Source organism: Dermochelys coriacea, chromosome 9, assembly GCF_009764565.3.
Source record: "Dermochelys coriacea isolate rDerCor1 chromosome 9, rDerCor1.pri.v4, whole genome shotgun sequence".
Lineage (NCBI taxonomy): Eukaryota > Metazoa > Chordata > Testudines > Dermochelyidae > Dermochelys > Dermochelys coriacea.
The window spans coordinates 40,289,723-40,315,510 of NC_050076.1; the positions used below are offsets into that span (position 1 = coordinate 40,289,723).

A 25,788-nucleotide genomic window follows, 5' to 3' on the forward strand; every position below is an offset into this window, starting at 1 on the left:
GACAGGGCTCAGGAAGGAGGGAGCTTCCTGGTAGCAGCTGCCATCTCAGCTTGCTGATTAACTTAACAAGGCAGTGTACTCTGTTTTTTCCACCAAATGCATCTGATGAAGTGAGCTGTAGCTCACGAAAGCTTATGCTCTAATAAATTTGTTACTCTAAGGTGCCACAAGTACTCCTTTTCTTTTTGCGAAGACCAGAGAAGTAATTCTTCCGCTCTATTCTGCACTGATTAGGCCTCAACTGGAGTATTGTGTCCAGTTGTGGGCGCCACGTTTCAGGAAGGATGAGGACAAATTGAAGAGAGTCCAGAGAAGAGCAACAAAAGTGATTAAAGGTCTAGAAAACATGACCTATGAGGGAAGATTGAAAAAAAATTGGGTTTGTTTAGTCTGGAAAAGAGAAGACGGGGGGGGGGGCATGATAACAGTTTTCAAGTACATAAAAGATTGTTACAAGGAAGAGGGAGAAAAATTGTTTTTCTTAAACTCTAAGAATAGGAGTTTAGAAGCAATGGGCTTAAAAGAGGCAAAAGGCTTAAAAGGCAAAGAGGCAAAAGGCTTAAAAGAAGCAATGGGCTTAAATTGCAGCAAGGGAGGTTTAGGTTGGACATGAGGAAAATCTTCCTGTCAGGGTGGTTAAGTATTGTAATAAATTGCCTACAGAGGTTGTGGAATCTCCATCATTGGAGATTTGTAAGAGCAGGTTAGACAAACACCTGTCAGGAATGTCTAGATAATACTCAGTCCTGCCTTGAGTGCAGGGGACTGGACTAGATGACCTCTCAAGGTTCCTTCCAGTCCTATGATTCTATCAACTATAGTTGGTTAATAGCATAATTAAAGTATCCTGATTTGTTAATATCTTTAGATTATTAATTAAATCGCATAGTGTTTTAATATCATGTGCTGCGAAGAGCCACAGGAGATACCTTAAAGAGCTGCTTGTGGGCCTCAGTCTGAGTAACACTGGGGTATAGAATCTCTCTTTAGTAAACTATAGTAGTTTGGCCATTTATTAATGGTATGCCCGAATTATGAACTCAAAGTGGGTGTTTCTTTCTGTGTATTTTTGGTGTCAGTCTTAGTAAATAAATTGTGCAACTAATATTGGGGAATTTCCTATTAAAATGCACTTTGGTCTCATTTCTGCCACTGTCCGAGTTACTATGGCTGTGTTGTGCTTAATACTGTTTGGAGGAAAGGCTACCATGACAGTTTTGTAAAAGACTCATACTATGTCATGCTTTGTTTAGCAGCATGTCTGATATTTTAGTTCTTTATCCACAGATTCTGTCTGTTGAATCACAGTGAAGGGGCATGCACAGATTTATTTTTGTCAGTACTAACAATTCACATTAAAATTCAATTTTAATTTTGTATCTTTTTTACAATACATTTATTTTCAGGATCAGTGCTTCACTTAGTGTTTCAGAACCAGTTCAATAAGCCTTGTGACTACAGTTAATAGCTGCATTGTATGCAGTTCCTCAACTTTTGGAAATTTTCCTTCCATCCAGACAAGTAAACAGCTGATGCATTATTACAAAATCTCTATCGAACCTTCCCCTCCCTACACCATTCTCTAATCTGGCAGGTTTAGTGAAAAAATCTAGAGAAGTTTTCATAGATACTAAGGTCAGAAGGGACCATTCTGATCATCTAGTCCGACCTCCTGCGTAGCGCAGGCCACAGAATCTCACCCACCCACTCCTACGAAAAACCTCACCTATGTCTGAGCTATTGAAGTCCTCAAATCGTGGTTTAAAGACTTCAAGGAGCAGAGAAGCCTCCCTCAAGTGACCCGTGCCCCATGCTACAGAGGAAGGCGAAAAACCTCCAGGGCTTCTCCAATCTGCCCTGGAGGAAAATTCCTTCCTGACTGCAAATATGGCGATCAGCTAAACCCTGAGCATATGGGCAAGATTCACCAGCCAGATACTACAGAAAATTCTTTCCTGGGTAACTCAGATCCCATTCATCTAATATCCCATCTCAGGGGATTAGGCCTATTTACCCTGAATATTTAAAGATCAATTCCTTACCAAAATCCCATTATCCCATCATACCATCTCCTCCATAAACTTATCAAGTAGAATCTTAAAACCAGATAGATCTTTTGCCCCCACTGCTTCCTTTGGAAGGCTATTCCAAAACTTCACTCCTCTGATGGTTAAAAACCTTCGTCTGATTTCAAGTCTAAACTTCCTGGTGGCCAGTTTATACCCATTTGTTCTTGTGTCCACATTGGTGCTGAGCTTAAATAATTCCTCTCCCTCTCCTGTATTTATTCCTCTAATATATTTATAGAGAGCAATCATATCTCCCCTCAACCTTCTTTTAGTTAGGCTAAACAAGCCAAGCTCCTTAAGTCTCCTTTCATAAGACAAGTTTTCCATTCCTCGGATCATCCTAGTAGCCCTTCTCTGTACCTGCTCCAGTTTGAATTCATCCTTTTTAAACATGGGAGACCAGAACTGCACACAGTATTCTAGGTGAGGTCTCACCAGTGCCTTGTATAATGGTACTAAAACCTCCTTATCCCTACTGGAAATGCCTCTCCTGATGCATCCCAAAACCGCATTAGCTTTTTTCACAGCCATATCACTTTAGCAGCTCATAGTCAAGTTGATTGTCTGTGTGTTGGTGGTGGTGTGTTGTGTTTTGTTTTGTTTAAAAATGCTAAAATAAATATTTTTACAATATTTTTTTACTTTTCTCTGAAAATGGTTTAGTCTCTTTCCATCACCAAAGCTAAATGAAATACAAAAAGTAAACAAGCTAAATGATAGGGGGTGGGAGGGAAGACATAAGGTACCTGTTACTACACAAGGGCCATTGTCTTAATGTAACTTTTTACCTTGCAGTATACTTTTGAACTACCAGCTGTACATAGGAGTACGAATCCTGTGCCAAGAAAAAACCAGTGGTGTACATAAAATCACTGCTTTGACGACACAGCAAAAAGTAGGGAAAGAGTATCGAAAGCATAAAGGCTACTTTAGTGGTTGGCTTTCCACTGTCAATTATACCTACCTGTTAGTTCATATTCTTTCTGCTTATAGTTACATTTTTAATAAGTTTTAGAGTAGCAGCCATGTTAGTCTGTATTCGCAAAAAGAAATGGAGTACTTGTGGCACCTTAGAGGCTGTAGTATGTGTCATTAAACAGTGTCTTTACAGTCTCCAGACATTTAGTGACCAGTTGTTGACTGCAGGCATATTACTTCTGGGGGGACTCTGTGTCAAAAAATTAAATTATTCTGCATATTCTATTTGTCAAAATAATGCAGTATAATCATACCAGTTTCAATTGTTTTGGTAATTTTATTTAAACTACAATACAGAAAAAAGTCACAATAACTATTCAGTATTTTCTAAACACATGAAAGTTAAGTTACAAACACTTGGTAACTAATACCTTGTATTCCAATTATAATCCTGGATTTTCATTTAAATTACATTACGGAACACCAAATAGCGCAAAAAAAATAAATAGAATGTCCTTTTAAATTGCTCAGACTTTCACACATGAAAGGCATACAGTTTTGCTAATAATTGTCCTGACCTGACCTGGCTGACTACTTTGGGAAGTGCTTGGTTTTGATTCTCCTGACATTTTGACTGCTTGGTAAATGTTTTATTTGCCATCAGAGTCTTTTTTTGGTCCCCTTCTTCTTCTTGCAGTATGTAAGTAAAATAAATCCTGAGCTGTAATCTAATTCCATTGTGCCGCTTTGGCACAGGACAAAAGTGAGAAAGCGCATAGATCTTGCTCGCTGATTCCCTTACTGTCATTTATAAGGCTTTACATCACTCTGGCAGTCTAGGGGCCTTAAAACTCTTACAGGTTTTATGCTCCTTCGGGAATTGACTGAGAATGGCAACAGTTAACTGACAATAGGAACATATAACAATGTTACTAAGCAGGCAGGCTGCTACATTTCTGCCTGGGGGAAAAGAGCTTTCCTCGTGCATAATTAAAAAAAAAATACCCCTATCCCTCCACGCCCCAGGCCAGCCGCAGTAGCAAGGGAGAGGGAGTTCTCTCTCGCTTGTTGCCAGGCACGCATGCCCAGCCCTGCCCCCTGACAGTGATCAACCCATGCCTGGGCTGCCAGGGAAAAGGTACGTGTCTCCTCCAGATTTCTTTTGCACTTTTCTTTGCGGGAGGCACAGAAATACGCAGGCCATATGAATTCTGCACTCCCACAGGGGCACAGAATTCTGTCAGGAGTAGCATATGCATAAAAGTGAGCTTCTTCTCTCCATATACCTGTTCTCTTAGCTACTGTAAGCAGATGGTTAAATGAAATATTGTAATCTGAACAGATGGGCTGTACTGGTACTTCTTTTCTTAATATAGTGAAACATGGTTCACGCTGGTTCAGGTGTTGCTGAAGAGAAATGGAAATGCTCCAAGAATCAAGCCCAAAGAGTTCATTTTGAACTCTACAAAATTATCCAACGCAGAGTAAGTGGTGAAGAGGTGAAAATAAGGACACCAAATGTAAAGCCCTAATGAAAGAAATGGGTGCTTTTTTTTTTTTTTTAAATGTCTTTTTACATGAAAGCAAGGACTGAAATTCCATCTCCAAGTGCCTTGTTGGATATCAGTGTCACAGCCTGCAGAGCTTGAGCTTGTATGGTATCAAATAGCATGCTACTAACAAGGTCACTTTCAGGTGGCTTCAAATCACCTCCAACACCAGCCAAAGAATGAGGTGATGAGTTTAGCCTTAACTTTCTGTGTTACATTTAAAAACTGTTAAAGGGCTTTTTACCTTAAGATGAGAGATGATGGTGGGAATGATTCTTTTCTGTCAGTGTGTACTGAGACCTCTTTAACATGCTACCCTAAGGCCATTAGCTTATTTTATCAGTGCAGCTGACACATCTGCGTACTAAGTGTGTTAGTGTTTGCACAAAGAAAATTGTAAACAGTTGCTGTTTATTTGTAGCTGTCATAAGACCTACACCTCTCCCCTTGTTATGTACTTCCACGTACACAACCATCCGAACATGTGTTGGAGCTGTGCAGGAGAACTCTTAATGTGATATGAAATAGAAGCTTTCACTTTAAAGATCTTCCTGATCAACAGGAATAGAGAGAGAGAGGATAGTCTTGTGACTAAAGCACAGTCTGTGAGTCAGGAAATCATGGCTCTGTTTCTAGCTGTGTCATGTACTTCTGGTATGATCTTGGATAGTCATCTAATAGCTCCATGTCTCAGTTTCCCTGTCTATAAAAGTTAATACTTGCTTCTCTCCTAATGGTGCTGAGACTTAATAGTTGTGTAGTGCTTTGACTGATAAAGAATAGCATGCCCTGTATCAGCAATAATTCATATGCAGAGTATATAAAAATCTACACTGCAGACTATGGCATGGGTTATATGAGTTTATTATGCCACGCATTCACCATATATGCTATCATCTTAGAAATGAGGCGCTCTTTATCCTACATTCATGTAACTGTGAGAGGAGAAAATATTTCTGTCTCATTAATAAGTAAAATCCAAAAAGCCTCTTTTAAAATAATTCACTGTAATAGTTCTTGTCTGTTCCCCTTCCTATACCCACTTCTAAATTTCTAAAAACATTCACCTACTCTGCATTGAAATGATTTGCCTGCACAATTCCACTTAATCTAAAAAGGGGCATTTTTGCTGTATATTGCTAAAAGAAAAAAAGCATCTCAAACCACAATACCTAAATATTGAAATAGCTATATTTGTTTTTTACCCATATTTTGAAAATAACTTAATAGATTAGTTGTTTTTAACCTTTCCAGACTACTGTACCCCTTTCAGGAGTCTGATTTGTTTAGTGTACCCACAAGTTTTGCCTCACTTAAAAACTCGGGCTTTGGCTTCAGCCCCGTGCAGCAGGGCTTGGGCTTGGCCCTGGCGACCTCATTAAAACGAACTTGCCCACAGTTTGGGAACCACTGATTTAATATATAGAACAGTATAAAAAAATCATTGTGTGAAATTTAGTTTGTACTGAGTTTGCTAGTGCTTTTTATGTAGCCTGTTCTAAAACCAGACAAATAGCTAGATGAGTTGATGTACCCCCTGAAAGATCTCTACGTACCCCTGGGGATACATGTACCCCAGGTTGAGAAACCCCGGCATAGATGGTTTAAACAGGGGGGAAGAGATTTCCTAGGCAGGTTCTTTGAATGCCAAGTTTCATTCCATTTAATTTCTTTTCCCCTTCAATAAATAATTTTTTAAAAAATGGAATCAACATAGTCTAAACTTATCTGAACAAATATATGTACTAATTCCTAATTTAAATTACTGAAACCTTCACAGATTAATGACTTGAACTTGGTGCAAGTTCATAGTAACAATAAAGAATCCTTTGTAGTTTTACATTTTCTAAAGCCTGCAACTTTAACTTTTTGGGAAAAAATCTTTTTAAAAAACCTTACTTCAAATGTGTACTGCAAGGTATTTTTGGAAACCTTGTTAAAAATAACTGCACAAATTTTAAAAGGTAAGACTTTGGTTGGGGGTGGGGATGGGGATGGGGATGAGCACAAATTTTCCACTTTTCCAGATTTTTAATTGATTAAGCAGTGGAAGAACAAATAATTTGTCCAATCTTATAAAACTGTGAAAGTTTTACATAGTTATTACTATTTTTTGCCCAATCTTTTTGCTAAGAAGGTGGCATCCAATCATTAAAATCACTATAGCAGTCTTACAAAGTCCTAGGGATAGAGAGTAATGCTTAATATTGTTTGGAGAAAAGGCTACCAGACTTTCGGATGTCATCACATAACATCCCTGTGTGAAGTATCTACATGTAAACAACTTCTGTAGTTCACACAGGGATGTTATGTGATGACAAATGGGACAGGGGTCCTCCATATGATTGTGGATGAGAGGGGAAGGGATTCAGAAGACAGTATTCCAATGTGATCCACAAAAGGAAAGTCTGACAATTCCTGGTGCACAGCCCTGGTGCATGCTCAAAATGTGTGAAATAACCAATAGTAAAACCAGGCTGGAATGAAGTTTGTGTGGGAGCGATCAAGATGGCCTCTGATTTGTGTAATTATATATATTTTAATATTTGGTATCTTCAGAACCAACCAGTGTGGAATCAAATGCTGTATTACCAGCTTAGTTTTCTACGGGTGAATAGCATTCATAGGTAGCTTTTGTGGTTGATAAGGTAATGGTTCTGTGTTTGAACCTGGGCTACTATTTAGCAAAGCAAATCCCAGACTTTGGACCTGCAAAACGTTTGTTCCCTGAAAGTATAGCCCTGTTCTTTACTCATTTGGATCTTAATATTCTGCCCCTCTTCTCCTGCATCCAAGAAAATGATACGGTTTTTTTCCTTACAAATTGAAAGTACCCAGCAAGCAAAAAATCTATGGGATAGAAAGCGTAAGTACTTCTTTTGTACCGGCAATGTGAATCTGAAGCCAGTGTTAGAAATAAATTTATTACTATGACTGTAATGAACATTGTATCTTTAGTGCTCTAATGCTTCGCCCTAGCTAATGTTATGTACATACCATGAATGGAAAAACAATGCAGGCATTTATTGTACAAGTCTTTGGTTTAACATGGTAATAGCAGCAGTTTCATATATTCTTGATAACTTGATTGTATATCACTTTGTGTAAAGACAACACTTTTGTTAACATGTTGTAGCATTTAAAATATATTCAGGCTATGGATGGAAAATGTTCCAAATGGCATGAAGTAGAGAGTCAGTGCAAAATAAATTGCACCTCCTTTGTAAAGCACTTTGAAATCTAATGGTGAAAAGAGTATATAAGAGCTAGGATAGAACAGGTCTGTTATATATGTATATATTTGTATGGCTGTAAATAAGAAGTTTTAGTTTTAAAATTACTTTCACTACCAAATGAAGATATGTGCAGTTAATTTAATAAGCTAATATTCTATCGTACTTCCCTAGGCCAGTGGTTTTCAGCCTGTGGTTCATGGACCACTGGGGGGTCCACAGACTATGTCTAAGATTTCCAACGGGGTCCACACCTCTTTTCATTTACAGACCCCTAAAATTTTGAATGAAGGTTAAAAACCACTGCCCTAGGCTATCTTAGCTTTTCTATGTGTGAAAGTGCTTATGTGGCCCCATCACTATATTATTTGAACTCCAATTTTGGAATCTATTTGGTATTTAATACACAGACACTCTTTGTTAGTATGTTGAGATTCCTAATCCCTTAGTGACTGTATAGTGACTCAGGGTGATGAGAATAGAAATGGTCAAGAAACATGTGCTATTTAAAACTTGGAAGTTAACCTAATTCACTTTAGACTAATCTTGGAATTGGAGAAGAGACTGAATGGATCTGGGGATTGGTAATGAGATACTTCTGGGTCACTCATTTCAATGTAGTATGGGTGAAGATGACCAAACTTTTATTATTGCCTGTATAACTGTTTGTGAATTTAGTCTAGTGGGGTGCAATACAGAAACCATAATCGTAATTGGCATGAATTTTGTGGCCTTCTGTGCAGCAGGAAAGGATTGAGGATTCATATAGAAGCTAAACTACATTTGGGTGGGAAATATATCAGTACTGCAGCATAGTGGCAGGGTGAAGAAACTCTTACTGTTACCTGTTCTTTGGATAGAGTGGATTTCGTTCTCCTGGGTTCTGTCTCTGGGACCTTTCATGAGCATTACATTTAATTTTTTTAGAATCACTATCTATTACCGGAAAGTTTTAACTCCTAAGGTGAAATTCTGGCCCTGTTGAATTCAGTGGGGCCAGGTTTTTACCCCTAATCATTAAGAGGAACACTACGTGGTAATATTAACAGGTAGGTGAAAAAAGCTGTTAAATCAGCAGAAGTTTTAAACAGTTATCAGTTTTGAGACTTCCAGTCTTTCACTAGAAAATATTTGATGGTTAGACTCTTATTCCAAACAGTGCCCCCAGTTCTGCCTTCAGCTAAGCAAGCACCACTTCTATTGAATTCAGTTGGAGTACCACTAGTGTAGCTGCAAGTAGAATTGGTGTCATATTTAATTTAACAGTAAGGTTCTGACTTAAATCTGCAAAAATTAGAATGATCAGAGGGAAGCCTAGAACTCTGGATTTATCAATTGGGGGATTGTTTATATAAACTCATCTGGGAAGTGGAATAGTATTTAAGCCTTTTTTGAGGTTGTGAGGCATGTACTTTTTCAGTAATGGTAGCAGTAAAGAAACATTGGTGTTCTTCATGCCCTAATCATGATTCTTGTACTTTCTATTTTTACTTACTTTCCCTGAGAGGTTATTTTTGTGCAGAGTGTGCATTGAGCAGATGAGTATGTAGATATTAGCTAAAGCAATTATTAGCACCACACAACAGTATGAGTCCTTTTACAAAACTGTCAGAATGCCATTTACTTGGCTGTGTTGTGCTGTGGGAGGGAAGAGGAGGAGTGGTGCACCGCTTCTCAAAGATGATTGGTGGGACTTTACAGTGAAACTTGAAAGGACCGTTGTTCTTTCCATTTCTAACCAAATAGAAGACTTTCATTTTCCCAGATTCAGGTCCATTGTGGTCTGTTCTCTGAACAGTAAATCTACTTCCTTGCCTTGAAGAAGTGAGCCAGTAAATTGTCAGAAGACTATTGCTTTCCCTGCTACCATTGCCAAAATTTAAAGCGAAGTTTTGAAATAATCTGGAATAACATAGCTCTTAACATTTTGCCTTACTGCTTTCTTTACCTCCCCTCCTATTACCTGTGTATAGTGCTAATGTACTGTGTACATATCCTCATTTACCACACCCAGTTTTGCATATTGGGAATGTTAACAGCTTTGTTTTTGATCAGGAATGCACCAAAAATTAAGAAGAGAAGGTTAAGTTTCAACCCATAAGAAGCTAAAACATTTTAGATACTCACCTTCCAGATCAGAGTTGACTTACATGCACTATAGGTAGTGCACTTTTGTACCAATCGGAGTTACATTGTTTGGCAGTTAAAAATTTTCACTCTTAGTTGTGGATTAACAAAGAGAAAATGATGATCAGTGTCACTAGTTCAAGGGCATGTAGTAATAACTACATACTATCATGAATTCAGATTATTGTTAGCTTCTCCATCACCATGAACCTGAGCCATCTTCTGTTTAGCTAAAGTAATGACCTTTCTAGTTCCTTCATGGCTTAGAATTGCAATAATCTTATTTCTTTTTGCAGATGTGGGGGTACCGTTGGTGCAATTCTGACATGTCCACTAGAAGTTGTGAAAACACGGCTGCAGTCCTCCTCTGTTCACTCTACATCTCTGAAGTCATCTCAGCACTGTGAATGTGTGCTAGTGTCTAATCGAGTAAACTAGAGTATCTCTGGACCTCTCCATTGTTTGAAGTGAGTACTATCTGCATGTTCCTGTTCTTCTGATCCTTTTTAATTTTCATGGGGTATTATTTGTCAGACAACCCCTAACTTTTTGCCTTCTTAAAACATAGTTGGTTTGTGCACTGAGTTTTTGAATGTAAGTCTTTACAATGTAGTCCTGCTACAGTCTCCACTCCATAAATGGTTATTAAATGTAACATTTGGTCACACTGTGAGCGCATAAGATCGGACTGGAACTTCAGCCCCAGAAGAACTGATCCTTATACCTAAGGAATGCCAAACAGTATCAAATGATACAGAATGTTCCTAAATATGCATTTTATTTTTATGGCATTTATGTTAGCACAAGAACGTTTTCAATGACCTTGCTAGCCAGTCAGCACCCTTGTTTCCCTGTAATTTTTCAGATGACTTTGATAGCTAAAGAGATTCTGACCCAGGGAGGAGTTCAGGACCCTAATACAGTAACTCCTTGCTTAACATTGTAGTTATGTTCCTGAAAAATGCAACTTTAAGTGAAATGATGTTAAGCGAATCCAATTTCCCCTTAAGAATTAATGTAAATGGGGGGGGGCGGTTAGATTCCAGGGAAATTTCTCTCTCTCTCTCTCACACACACACACACACACACACACACAGTATAAGTTTTAAACAAACAATTTAATACTGTACAGAGCAATGATGATTGTGAAGCTTGGTTGAGGTGGTGAAGTTAGAGGATGGAAGAAGGTGGGATGTTTCCCAGGAATGCCTTACTGCTAAATGACGAACTAGCATTCGGCTGAGCCCTCAAGGGTTAACACGTTGTTAATGTACCCTCACACTCTACAAGGCAGCACGAATGGAGGAGGGGGAGACAGCATGGCAGATAAAGACACACCCTGTGGTGGGGGGTGGGAGGGGGGGAAGAGATGGCTCATGCCCCTCTTAAGTATGCTGACCGACCCTAAGTACATTGCTTTAAAAACATCAGGAAGGTTGATACAGCAGCTGCAGTCTGTCCATCCTGAGCCCTGTCCTGTCTCCACCGTGCTCTATATGGAGAAGGGGTAAGCGGGGGGAGGGAGGGGAACACCCTGACATTAGCCCCCCGCTTTCAACCCTCCCCTGCCACAGCAAGCAGGAAACTCCCAGGAGCAGCTCCAAGGCGGAGGGCAGGAGCAGAACATGGCCGTGGGGGGGAAGGGACAGCTGAACTGCCAGCAGTGGTAGCCTGCTGGGTGGCTGCTGCAAGGGAATTTAGGGGAGCGGGGAGCTGATGGGGGGGGGGGCTGCCGGTCCACCCTGGTTCCAAGCCCCAACAGCTAGCTGCAACGGGCTGCTGTCTCCTGCAAGCAGCGGACAAAGCAGGCGACTGCCAAACGACGGTATAAGGGAGCATGCACAACTTTAAACGTGCATGTTCCCTAATTGATCAGCAACGAGACAATGTAACAGGGGACGACTTTTGGGAGTGGGGTTACTGTACATCATGACTTGGAAACATGATTATCCCTCGTCCTTTCTCCTCCTCTTATCTCTGATAACCAAAACTTCATGGTGGTTAGAGAGCAGCTGAAGAATCTCTACCCTGCTTCTGCCAAGATCTGGAAAGCTGCTATTCAGTTTCCCAACACTTTCTGTTATAGGTGTATTGAGGTTGCCTGACACTTCCCTTTCTAAGATCCTGTTTTCACTTGCTTACGTTTCAAAATTTTAACTACCTGTGCTTGAAATTTTCCACACTTGGGTGTCTGTCTCAGACTGGGAAAAATTCATTGTTTGCACAGTTAAAAGAAAAAAAGAAAGGGAAAAAAATTCAGGCAAACTTTTCTAGCGATCTCACATTGTGGAGCAAGAACTTCAAGTTTGTTAGGGAATGGGGTGGCTTTTGTGTCAGAGATGTGCCTTAAATTTATTACTTTAAATTTCAGAATAGCAGTAATTTTTTTTTATCCCTGCCTACAAATCAGTTAATCAGATCTGGATATAGCTACCTGAAAGGGTTCATACCCGGAAGGTTCCACTCTTTTAGCAAGAAAACCCAAGTTCTGAATGAACAAGTAAGGTGAAACAACAAAGGATCCAAACCCTGAATCTAACCTCTAGGGCAGCAGACTAGGCTGTAGCATCAAGTGGTGGTGCTGCTGCTATTGGATGAATGATAGCAATGTTCCAGTTTGATAGATTGGGCCTCTGATACTGTCCAGTTGTTAATTATTTTATAAATGAATGATGTTCCTTCCCTGATTGTTGGTCTACACATTACAGCTGAAACTCTAGCTTCATTGAAGACCATGGGAGTCTTGCCACTGACTTCAGTGTGGCCAGAATTTCACCCTTCATGTCTTAGGCTAGTAACAGGTAGGCTGCATCTAAATCTTACTCCTAGGGACATTCTATGCCAAAAAATTAAAAATTTTGCGTACAGTATTTTAAAATTCTGCTAAATTCTGCAAATTTTAATTTGTCAGAATAATACTACAAAATCACACCAGTTTCTGTTTATTTTGGTAATTTATTTCAAAATATCTGTCAGCAGTAAAGCAATATCTGTTAACAATAAAGACACACTTTACTTCTGGGGGAATTTGTGTGTGAGAGTTAAACCCACGATGACAACCCAGTTCCTGTTTCTCAGGTCCCTTTCTCCCTGCCCCCAAGCCCAGCTACGGTGCCCCGCCCAGCCATGCTTCCCCACCCCGAGCCCAGTGGCGGCCAGCAGCACTGCAGTCCATTTCTGTGGGGGAAAGGAAATTCTGCGCACACAATGTTAATTTCTGCAAAATTCTGCATTGCACAGTGGCACAGCATTCCTCCAGGAATAAAATCTATAGCTTTCAGTTTCTTAGGTTATTTAGGTGGCAGTCTCAATTTAAGGATAATTCCCTGGAAAGGTTGTAATTGATGCTAATGTTCATAAGTTGCATAGAAAGAACAATTCTGGGACTGGGGCATGGATGAGAAGCGATGAACTGCTGTCCTGGGTAAAGCCTTGCAACCTGACCTGAACACAATGGTATCTGACTATTAGTGTTGTGGTTGGGTTGGGTCAGGTCATCTCTGATCATCTGCTCCTGCCTGTGGGGTCGCCATAGTGGCAGCTGCCTGCCCCACTCCTGCCAGCCACCACCAGCTCATTGTGCTCTGTGTGTGCTGTGGAGAGAGTGTCTCTCATTCCATAGCGCGCGCGTGGTGCAGTGACGTGTCAATGGCAACCAGGAGCAAAGCACGGAGCTGCCACTGTGCCAATCCCCCAGGCAGGAGATGTTTTGGAGACAGATTGTGGCTATAGGGCGTGGGGAGTTTGAAGGCCCCACCAGGCTGAGCCCCAAGGTGATGGTGGTGAGGCAGGTTCGGGGGGAAGGCTGTTGAGTTTGAGTTGGTCTGAAAATGACTCAACACTCTTGGGTCGGGTACTGGTTTGTTGTGCTCAGGTCAGCGTTGGATCCAGTTTGGGCTTTAAAAGTAAAGTAGAGCAGAGCCCTAGTGCTGTGGTCTTTTCTCTTAGCACCTTGAGAAGATGGGCAAAGGAGTGTTAAGTGGGAGACCCATCCTATCTCGTACCTCTGAGATAATTTCAACAAACCTGTTTCTGACCATATAGTACACCTGAAGTCTCATGAGTCTGAGACGTCAATCCTAGAGCATCCATCAGTAGAAGGAATTATATAAAATATATACATAGCCAAGCTAAGAATTACATTTCGCTATAAAGGTTAAAGAATAAACCACCAGAATATGGTTAAATTAATTGAGTTCACTCTGTCAAGCAATATGACAATATTTAAAACTACTCAACTCAATTTTCAAAAGAAACTTCCATGTCTACACGGTGTTACTTTAATAGTTTAGCATCTGCATGTATACAGCCAATAGATTCTACAGTCCATAACCATTGCTCCCAATGAGTTGTGTGGATGTGACCAACAGTATCAAAAAGTGGTTTGCCTATCTATTCATAGCTATTAGCAATATTTTTTTTTTCACATTGGTCGTTCAAAGAGTTAACCTCCTCTTTTTGTTTTCATGTCAGCAATTAAGTTAATGCAATAGTTCTTATGTGCTTTACATGAGCTTGCGTCTCTTTAGAACAGTGGTTCTCAACCAAAGGTCCGAGCAGGTTTCAAGGGGTCCTCCAAGCAGGGCCAGTGTTAGACTTCGGCTTTCTGCCCTGGGCCCCACCTTATGGGGCTGAAGCCTGTGGCCCTGTGGCCCACCACCTGGGGCTGAAGCCAAAGCCTGAGCATCTTAGCTTCACAATTCCCCCTGTGGCATGGGGCCCCAGGCAGTTGCCCTGCTTTATATCCCTTAATGCCAGCCCTGGCTTTTATATACAGAAAATCAGTTGTCATGGCACAGCTGGTCCGTCGAGGTTTTTATAGCACGTAGCAGGGAGAGGGCTCAGAAGGGAAAAGGTTGAGAACCTCTGCTTTAGAACATATTGGAACTTATCCTGATCTATATGGAATAAAATCTAAACATTGTTGCCAAAGTTAAAATGGATAATAGCAGATTTTTAAAAGGTAGCTTAAAGTGTGATCAGTACTGGAATAATTTGGGTAACATTTTATATTCAATTTATCATACTTAGTTTCTTTCTGTGCCTGACACACACAGCTAGTGAACTTGGAGCTTCACTTGTGATTTCCCATGTTTAATAAACCTAGGTATGTTCGTTCTTGAACCTGATTGCCTCAAGAAAGTAACAATGTATACTGGAGATTCTTTGTGTTGTCAGAAGTCTTAAGACATTAAAATATTTAACATGTGGTTGCTTTTTTTTTTATTTAAAATTTCCTTCTAGATTTAGGGGTTGATTTCTGTTTTCTGCTCTGCTGGCATGCTGTGTCTGGCAGACATAAAGTCTGATTATTATCTGACACCTGTGGGGGGGGGAATGGTGTAACACAGTTGCTCAATGTATTTACTTGTGAGTTAAGTGACATCAGATGCAGATTACTGCTGGGGGAATTCTTCACCACTGCGCATGTGCAGAATTTATGTCCCCCACAGATTTCTTTGCTTCCCCTCAGAAAAATGGCTTTCTGACAGGGAAGCAAAGGGAAGTCACAAGAGTGGTTATGCAGTCCTCCCCGGCAGTATGTTTCGGGTGCCCAGGGCAGCCAGCAGAGAGAGAAATCACTGTGGGGCAGAGAGCTGGATTGGGGAAGACCCAGCTGGTGGCTTCAACTCTGCCCTGGGCTCAGCTGCTAGTCCCAGTTGTGCTGTGGAGGACGGGACTTCCTCTTCCCCTGCATGGCATCCAGGGCCATGTCCAGATTTTTTTTTCCCCAGCTGTAGGAAGCTCTGCAAACTTCCCCTCTTCCCTCCCCCCAATGCTTCCTGCACCCATCACTCCTCAGCTGCAGAGGGAGGGATCATTATACAAGGAGCTGCTGCCCCATCCGCCCAACCCCTATCCATCCAGGCCTCCTCAAACCCAGACCTTCCTGCCTAGCCTCACCCCCTCTCCCTGCACTCAGAGCCCCTGATGAGCCTCACTCCCCCTGCACCTGGACCACCCCAATAAGCCCCCAGACCCCACCCTACTGAGCCCCAACCAGCTGTATCCCCACTCCCCCAACATCTGGATCCCCCCACCGAGGCCCCCACACTCAGACCCTCTGCCAAGCTCAGTCCCCCCCCAAGTGATCTCCCACCTCTGTGCAGCCAGTGGCCTGTGCTCCCCAATGCCATGCTGGAGCCTCCACATTTATTTGACAAAATTTGCAGAATTTTAAAATATTGTGCACAGAATTTTTAATTTTTTGGCTCAGAATGCCCTCAGGAGTGGCAGATGCATAGGTTGTGATGTCAAGAAGATCTGTGCACCCTCAGTCTTCTTTGACTTCTGTACTTTACAGCAGTTGTTCTCAACCTTTTTTTTTATTTTTTACTTTTGTCGACCCTTACAAAATTTTGACTAGCAGTGCAGACCCTATTGGAAATCTGTTGTCTGTATATATAGTTGAATTCTTCTGTAAGTTTCAGTCTGTCTTTCACACGCATACCTTAGTAACGGTCATGGACCACAGGTGAGAACCGCTGCTTTACATAATGAGCAGTTATGTAGGGTCTACACTAAAATTTGAAAAGTACTATAAATATTGAAACTTTGCCTTTAGTTTTAGTTTTGCTAGTAACCTCATATTTGTGGGATTGTTCACTCTGCTTTGTAAACCTCATCTGGCTGGATGTAAGGATAGAGTCAACTTGATATCTAATCAATTTTTTTAAAATTGGGTTACAAGCAATTTCCACACTTATAAACTGTGTTATAACTGTCCCTGAGTACCCTTGCCACTTTTACCTTTTGTCTTCCAATTTTTTAAGTTGGTTTCCCCCCCCCCCCATTGCTATGTGAAAAGCCCGCACAAACAATGGGAACAGGAGACTTGTGGCACCTTAGAGACTAACAAATTTATTTGAGCATAAGCCTGTTCTTTTTGCAGATACAGCAGTCTGTTCTTTTTGCGGATACAGACTAACACGGCTGCTACTCTGAAACAAACAATGGGGAAAACTGACAAACTGTGTTCAAGGAGACAGTAAAACTGACTAGACACAATGTGATATCAATTGCATAAGTTAAACAAAAAATAATAATGAAATATTTCCCTTCCCCCATTTCAATGATTGTCATCTTAGGGTTACCAATAACTGTAGTGGGTAGTTAAAAATTTCAGAAAGAAATGTGAGTTGTTAAGCTGACAGTATTCCTTAAAGGTCATCCCTGATGTAGTTCTCTAAAATTTGCTTTTTACCAAAATATTTTAAGCTGTTTTTTATCAATGGATGACAAATTGATAAAACCTAGAGCAATTTGAATCTAGCTTTAGTTATTGTTTGTCCAAATGCACCCATTTCCCACTGGGTGTGTATATTTGTGTGTATATATAAGTAATTGAATTTAGACTCCCAGGATAGCTCTCCAGAGATACTATTCTTGCTCTCCTCAGATGAAAGCTCTGATTTAAAGCCACAGAAGCACTACTGAATGGAAATTTAAAGAGATATTGTCAACTGTATTAATTTTTTAAAATTAACTAAAAAAATGCAGGTTCTGACGGGACAGCCTTTTAAAATAGTATGCTATTCTTGATTTGTATTCGAGTAGTATCTAACACACACAATGAGGCAGTCCCTGCCTACAGAGCTGACTGTTTAAATGGAAAAATGATATGAAGGGAATAGAGACACAGAGAGGTGAAGTGACTTGCCCAAGGTTACAGAGCAAGTTGATGGAAGTAATTGAACCCAGGTCTTCTGGGTCCCCATCTTAGGCTATATCCACTAACTATTCTGCCTACCAACATGCTGTGTGGTGGGTTTTTTTTTTTAATAATCTTGTTGCCAGTTTATAGTGGCTTTCTTGTTAATATTTATAAGGGTCCCTTAGAGAGAGAGAGAGGTGTAATGAAGGCCCTGATTCTGCATTGTGCTCTCTGGTCGGACCCCTGTACCTGTGCAGTGCCCCATTGGCTTCAGTGGGACTCTACAGGAGTACGGGTCTGTCTGTACAGATGAGATTGCAGAACCTGGCCCTGAGTATACAGGCAAAACTGTAACTTGCTCAAATGCATGAAGTAAACTAAAAAAGGAGAGAACGTGTGTAGTCTTTTTCTTTAGCAGCTATAACCTATTTATACAGAAGTATGTTTTTTTCAAATTCATGATGTCCTTTAAACCCAACTAGAATGGCTGACCTTGTGTTGTGAAAATATTACTCAGAATCGTGTACAAACTAATCTTATGTCTACACCCCAGCCTGACACTCTACAGATCTTCCCAGGCTGCTGCTGTAAGAGGCAGCCATAGAGGCCAGTGCATATGTGCCTCCTCTCCCTGAAGTTCCAGGTTACCTCATCAGCAAGGATGGGGCTTCCTGTTATAATCTAGGCTGGGTGGGGTGGGAGGGAGAACATGGTCTCTCATCTAACAGATGAGATTAAAATCAATACATAAGATATTTTATTTTAAATAACAACTGGTCTAACTCCCTGTGATTCTATCTTTCAGCAAGTGAGGCCAATCATGCTGTAGGCTCAGATCCTACCATCTGTCCTTTACTGATGAATGTGTGCAGAGCTGCTTCAGAGGGACTTTACATGACCACAAGTGTTGGCCCATGCAGATTAGCTTGTAGGAAATAGAAATAGAAATTTGGAATAAATCCTTCAGTGTGTTTAGAAATTCTTTTTAACATGGCAAATTTGTTTCAGTATGTGTTGTTGTAGTGGTTGCAAAGCGTTTTTGGAAGTTGCTAGCACTCCAGTCATTTCAGTTGAGCACTTTAGAAATTGTGAAATCACCTCTAACTTACTCCTGGGGAAATTCTGTGAGACTGCGCACCCGCAGAACACCCCCCATCCCCGGCAGAATGCCTATGCTTCCCTGCAGAAAACATCAGGAAAACGCAATTGCCCCTCCAAAGAGGTGAGACATGGGTGAGCACATGGGGTTACCTGCCACTGCTTTACCCCCGCCCTTCATTTCTGCAAGTGCAGAGTTGCCCAGCTGAAGGAGGCTGTGTCTGGGCTCTGCTGACTCTGTAGCTGAACACGGCCTCCTGGTTCCTAATGCCAGTTGTGTTCCCCTTCTGTGTGCTGTGAGCCTTCCTGTTTTCTGTGCAACAGTGTGTGCCCATGGTGGGGCTAAGTGGGGGGGGAGGCGAAGGAGGAGGAGGGAAAAGGCAGTAGTGGGGAAGAGAGGGGGTGGATAGGGCATGGGGAGGGAAATGTGGAAGTGAGGGGAGGTGGATGGGGCATGAGGCAGTGCAGGGGGGGATCAGATGGCGGGGAAAAGGAGATGGGAATCACAGTGGGAAGCAGGAACCTGGCATGTGTCATCCCCTCAGCAGCAGCAAGGGTCTCCCCATTAAGCAGGCCCATTGAACTGTCACCCTGACAAACCTATCCCCTGCACACCCAGACCCCCACCCCACTGAGCCTCAACCAGCTGCACCTGGACCCCCACCCCATCAAATGCTACTTCCCCAGCACCCAAATCCCTCCACTGAGCCCCCCAGGCCCCCTGCTGAATCCCATGACCCCACATTGAGCCCCCTACCTCCCACTGAAACCCATCTCCTCACACCAGACCCCTCCACCACACACTGAGCCCCAGCCATTCTCACCTGGCTCCCCTACAGAGACCCATTGCCCCTGCACCTTCAACCCCCCCCCCCATGAGCACTTGTGCACCCAGAGTCCCCAGTGAGACACCCACACTGAGAGAGCCCACACAGAAACCTCTTACTCCACACCGGGATCCCTCCCACACTAAGCCCCTCCACACTTGGATCCTACTGGTTGAGCCTGCCCACCCACACCTTATGTGCCTGGATTTGCAGAATTTTAAAATATTATGCGCATAGTTTTTATTTTTTTGACACAGAATTTGTTTAGGAGTACTAACTCTTTTGGGCATGAAGCTTAAATGTTGTCGAACATCTAAGAATGCTCTTATACATCATAACCAAGAGGGACTGTGATTATATAATGCCATTATAACTTTGTGGAACACAGATGCTTTTTAATAAACTTTTAATCTAAATTTTTGGTTCTGTAGAAGAAGTAGGGTGATTAGATAGCAAGGGTGAAAAATTGGGAGAGAGGGTGGCAGATACTAGGCACCTATATAAGACAAAGCCCTAAATACTGGGATTGTCCCTATAAAATTGAGACATTTGGTCACCCTAAGCAGAAGAGTGTGATGGAGTGGACACACGTGCTCAGAATTTGACTGTTTTCAAATGTTGGTATTCAGAATAGATTTGAAATCCACTTGAGCACTGTACTTAGTCTGAATGTGCACATTCAACTAATCTTTTGAAACCTTTCCAGACTGGGGCATTTTACGCAACAGTTGAGTTTGCAGAACTAACTAACTCTCTTGTTAACCTGGATGTCATTTTTGAACAGGAAATGTGCCTGAGAAGTGTTGTCTATATTGGATGGCATATCTAAACTGATAAGCTTGATGTCCTATATTGCAACATCGAGTTGGCGGTTAAAAAAGTCATTTTAAATGTGAACCTTCAAGGGGGTTTGCAGTGGCTCCGAGATTATACTTTTATTTCCCTGCTTTTTTTTTTTTAAAGCGACCCCTGAAATTAGCTTCAAAGTTTAGGCTTAAACAGTTTTGGTATGGTCAACAGTGTAGAAGTTCAGAGAGACATTACTGTGTCAAGAGAGCAGAACAAATCCCATGCTGCCGTACACATGTCTTAAAAGTCATAGCCCTATGGGACAAGTATTCAAAATTCTTGTATATTGACATAATTAATTTAAGTTTCCCTTATTGCTTAGTATTTTTTGTCCATTCCTTTGCAAGTCCCTCAAAAAAGTGTGGTGGTCTCCCTCCGCCAACACTGTTCCCAGAGCCGTGCTGATAATGGGCTCAATGCTGAACGCCTTGTTCCCGATCTAACAAAACTCCTATGCCTCTGGTTAACTTTAAACCTGAATAGTCCCATTGCAGTCAGTGTGATTACCCATGTGATTGAAGTTTAGTACATGCTAAAGGGCTTTCCTGAATTGGGATCAGAATGCTGAGCATTTTGCAGGAATGATCCAAATGGTAGGAAAAATGGCTCCGATTTAACCTGGATTTACACCCCAGTAACTTCATTGGGAATTCTTGATATACAAATCAAAGAAGAATCTGGCCCCACAACTGCTGTATGGTAGGAGAGGAGCTTCTGGAGGCTGAGGGAAGGGAATAGGGTATGCAGCTGAGTTGCATGCTGTCCAATGTATCTGCCCTATCTGTCTCTGTTCATATTATGGTAGGGGAGCCTCAGGCCCAAAATTAGTATTTGTCATTTTCCAGACACAAAATTAAGTTTAAAAATAGGCTGAAGACTGAACACTCCATTGAACGTCTGACAGCTCTGTGAATTTTTTGAGTGCTAAGAATATTTTTTTCACACTTCAGAAGGCTTGTATTTTGCTATAAATCCTATTGTGCTAATGAAACGTATAATACATTTTTTAAAAATACTAATTTAAATTGTATGCTGGAGGGAAGGAGGTGTTAGCATTTTTGTATGTAATGTGGTATTTTCCTGTAAGTTTCAGCATACATTTTAAATTTATAATTTAAAGATACTATGCTGTTGTGTGTCTTGTAAAGTTGAAGAAATTTTGTTGAAATAACCAGAGATAGTATGTTGGTGTTTGTTTGTGATGAGTTTTTTTGTTTGTTTGTTTGTTTGAGGAGTAGGGAGTGGCTTGCATCTAATTTTTGCCATAGTTAGATTGGTGAGATTAACTGGAGTTAATTTATCCCTAAAATGAGAACCTTTTGGATGTTGGGAATTGCTGTATCCAACTCTTCTAGAGTACATTTTTCTCAAGAACCTCCCCAGGTGTAGTATTTTATTTGGTGTTGGGGATAGGGGTTCGTGGGAGAAAAGAACAATAAAATTAAATTTGGTCCCACATTCTGAAAACGATACACAGGAATCTACAGCAAGGTGAATAGTCCAGCAGTACTAATAGATGGTAGCCATTTGGATTCATTTACTAAAATGACCCTTTTGTAGCTGGAAGAAAACATTTATATGTTGCTAAACCTTAGGAAAATGTGAAGTGAAACTGAGAAGTGTGTGTGTAATTAAAGAATTGAATTCACTTTTTGTGCATATTTTAGGAAAATTAGGTTCTTTGTTTGCAGTTACAGTATTAAATTGTTAAAAAGAATAATTAGTTTGTATGTAAAAGATGAGCAAAGCTTAAATTTAACTAAACTATAGTAATAATATGTAGGCCAGTTATACACTTCTAATGTGTATTTAATGTTTCAAAATCACTTTTTGTTTTCCAGGATGATCTTGCAAAAGGAAGGTCCTCGTTCTCTGTTTAGAGGGCTAGGTCCTAATTTGGTAGGCGTTGCTCCTTCCAGGTAAAAATCTAACCATCTATTCAATAAGTGAAGTAATTTTAGTCTAGTGTTTAAACATGTATATGTCAAGATTTAAGTCATGGGGGACTTGCTTCAAATGAACTGTTACATCTGATGTGGAAATATTTAGTGGTAAGGCTACCCCCCCCACCACCCCTTTTGTATAACTTCTAAATTTGAGAGAAACAGGTTAGGCCACTCCTCTACAGAGCAACCCCTACCAGGCAACCTCCAGACCTGCATCTCTGTATCTACAGTAGTATTTTGATAGTGCCCATTTTTGAACTTTTCTGATGTCCAGTTTTGTACACAGTAAGATATACGGTATTCTCACCTCCCAGGTTGCAGGGATGTACGTGTGCATTATGATGAGTATGTGACTCTGAGATAAAAACAAGGGCACCATTTCCTATGATGTAAAGTAGTAAGTAAATATACATTTGAAATCTTCAGTTAACCTTTGTCGTCTTCGAGAGGACAAAGGGGGAAAATATTCCTAAAGCATTGGGCCTGACTCACTCTCTGAGATCTGCTAGCAAAACACGGGTTTGGGGCCTCCTGCAATGGGAAGTCCCCTTTGGAACTGGGGGAAATGCACAGTAATGCAAGCTGTCTGCAGCCCCCACACCATCTGGTCCTAGAGCCAGCTAAAACAGCCAAGGAATTGGTGGGACCTGCCAGTGCAGGAGCAGCGTCGGGGCACATGGCCAAAACTGCTGAGCCCCTGTTGGAACTTAAATCTGCCCTACCCATTGGAATCTGATGGGAGAGCAGTAGTGATGCTGACGTTTACCTTCTTCAGGGGTGAATGCTTCCGATATACCTGTCTTGGTAGGCACAGCATTGTGCAGTTGCACTTGCTGGAGAGACTCAAGCCTCATATTTTGAGTAAGCTTAAACAGAAGCTTAGATTCTTTTAAAATATTATTATTCTTAATTATTATTTTTATTATTAATAAATAATGGATGGAAAAGACCCTAATATTAGGGTAGGCTGTGTGGTTAACCGATATGGCTGCTTTCTGTTCAGTATTTGTACCCTATGTATTTACAAATATATTTCCTAGTGCTGTCTTATAGTCCATTCCACGTATTAATTCCCCTTTTCATAAAGACGCTTCTCCTAAACTCAATTCATTCTTAGCTTCAGCTCATCATCTCTGTCTGTTTTTGAGCCTGCTAACTGCCTGTAGTTTATGGAGTCCCCTTTTTGTATACTTTCCAACATTTTAGGGGAAGATTTCCAAAGTTACCTAAAGAATTTAGGAGCACAGTCCCTTTAGGTGTGTTTGAAAATCTAGTCATTAAGTCCTAACCCTTTCTCAGAGTTTATAACCTTGCAGACAGTTTATTATCCTTATTTCCCTTGCTTGTACCACTGTCAGGCATATGAGTTGCTGTCATGTGAATAAATACTTGTGTAGATCTTTGGCATGCTGCATGTCGAATGTGGATGTGGTATCTTTCATGACCTGTCAAAATGATCCCAAATTAATAAGCTATTCTTTCTAATTCACTATTTAGTATAGCTGAGGGTATGTCTTCACTACCCGCCGGATCGGCGGGCAGCGATGGATCCAGTGGGGATCAATTTATCGCATCTAGTATAGACGTGATAAATTGATTCCCGAGCGCTCTCCCTTCGACTCCTGTACTCCACATCACGAGAGGCGCAGGCAGAGTCGACAGGGGAGCGGCAGCAGTCCACTCACCGAGGTGGAGACACCACGGTAAGTCGATCTGAATACGTCGACTTCGGCTACGTTATTCACAAGCTGAAGTTGCATAACTTAGATCGATTCCCCTGCCACAGTGTAGACCAGGGCTAAGGATCATAATACTGCTGTAAATGCATTAGGTAAAATGTACCCTTTATGTTACTTCATGCTTTTACCCCAAGAATAAACTCAGCACACTGTGCTTGCTAATTTGGCTTCTGTTGTGAGTTACTAGTTCCCAAAATCCCTTTTAGGGACTTTGTCATGCAGTCTGCTGAAACAAGAAGTTTAAAAGAGCAATTTATTTCCTACTCTTTTGATTTTTAATTTGTTTAACTTTAGAGGACACTTTGTAGTGTATATTTTGCTATTAAAATGACTTTAAACGTTTTGAAGACTTGCAGAAAAAGTCTATTTAATGCAGAATACTGTGTGTTTTTGTTCTGATCACAAATTCAGCACCAGTGCTTGCAAAAGTATACTAATCCCGCAAGTGTTCTTACTGGTCTTTGCATTCCTGGCCCAGACTGGTTGTGAGATACTGGAATGTAAAATTGCATCATTCTGATTATGATCTTGATTGCCCTCACTTAATTTCTGACCGGATTATTGAGAGCAGAATTCTCTTCATCTGCTTGGATCAAGGTCACCATTTTATACTATCTAAAAGCTGGCATTCAGTGCTTTCAGAGGGTATAAACTTATAGCTAATAAGCTTTTAGCTCCAGCTGTTTTCAAGATACCAACTGCTAAAATTTGTATAAGAATTCAAAAGAGGGGAGAATGAAGATTTGTAATTAGAATTGTAAAAATTGGAGATTGAAAGTCTCTTAAATCATTACGTCACCCTGGAAATGTGGGGTGGGTGGAGGTTCTCTTGTCCCTAAACACTCACTCTTGCCTTATGGGAAGGCTTTGGATGTTCTTTTAACGAACTGATGTATGGGAACAGTTCAGTTTATTTTCTTTTACTTTATTTTGTTGCTGTTGTTGGGGACGACCCATCACTCTCACAGACCTTGGGAGACAGGCCACTCCTTGTTTACAGACAGCCCCCCAACCTGAAGCAAATACTCACCAGCAACCACACACCACGTAACAGAACTACTAACCCAGGAACCTATCCTTGCAACAAAACCCATTGCCAACTCTGTCCACATATCTATTCATGGGACTCCATCATAGGGCCTGATCACATCAGCCACACTATCAGAGGCTTGTTCACCTGCGCATCTACCAATGTGATATGTGCCAGCAATGCCCCTCTGCCATGTACATTGGTCAAACTGGACAGTCTCTACGTAAAAGAATAAATGGACACAAATCAGACGTGAAGAATTATAACATTCAAAAACCAGTTGGAGAACACTTCAATCTCTCTGGTCACTCGATTACAGACCTAAAAGTGACAATACTTCAACAAAAAAGCTTCAAAAACAGACTCCAACGAGAGACTGCTGAATTGGAATTAATTTGCAAACTGGAAAGAATTAACTTAGGCTTGAATAGAGACTGGGAGTGGATGGGTCATTACACAAAGTAAAACTATTTCCCCATGTTTATCCCCCCTCACCCCCCACTGTTCCTCAGACATTCTTGTCAACTGCTGGAAATGGCCCACCTTGATTATTACTACAAAAGGTCCTCCCCGTCCCCTCCCCCCGCTCTCCTGCTGGTAATAGCTCACCTTAAGTGATCACTCTGGTTACAGTGTGTATGGTAACACCCATTGTTTCATGTTCTCTATGTATATAAATCTCCACACTGTATTTTCCACTGAATGCATCCGATGAAGTGAGCTGTAGCTCACGAAAGCTTATGCTCAA

The 25,788-nt window shown here is 41.1% G+C and overlaps 1 protein-coding gene across 1 annotated transcript in view; it reads left to right on the plus strand.

Annotated features, from left to right (window-relative positions):
* The window catches only part of SLC25A36 (solute carrier family 25 member 36), a 63,804-nt gene that overhangs the window by 4,418 nt on the left and 33,598 nt on the right, over positions 1–25,788 (plus strand). Inside the window, 2 exon segments of the mRNA XM_043491814.1 lie at positions 10,194–10,364; positions 22,167–22,244. Coding sequence (XP_043347749.1) covers positions 10,194–10,364; positions 22,167–22,244 — 249 coding nt within the window.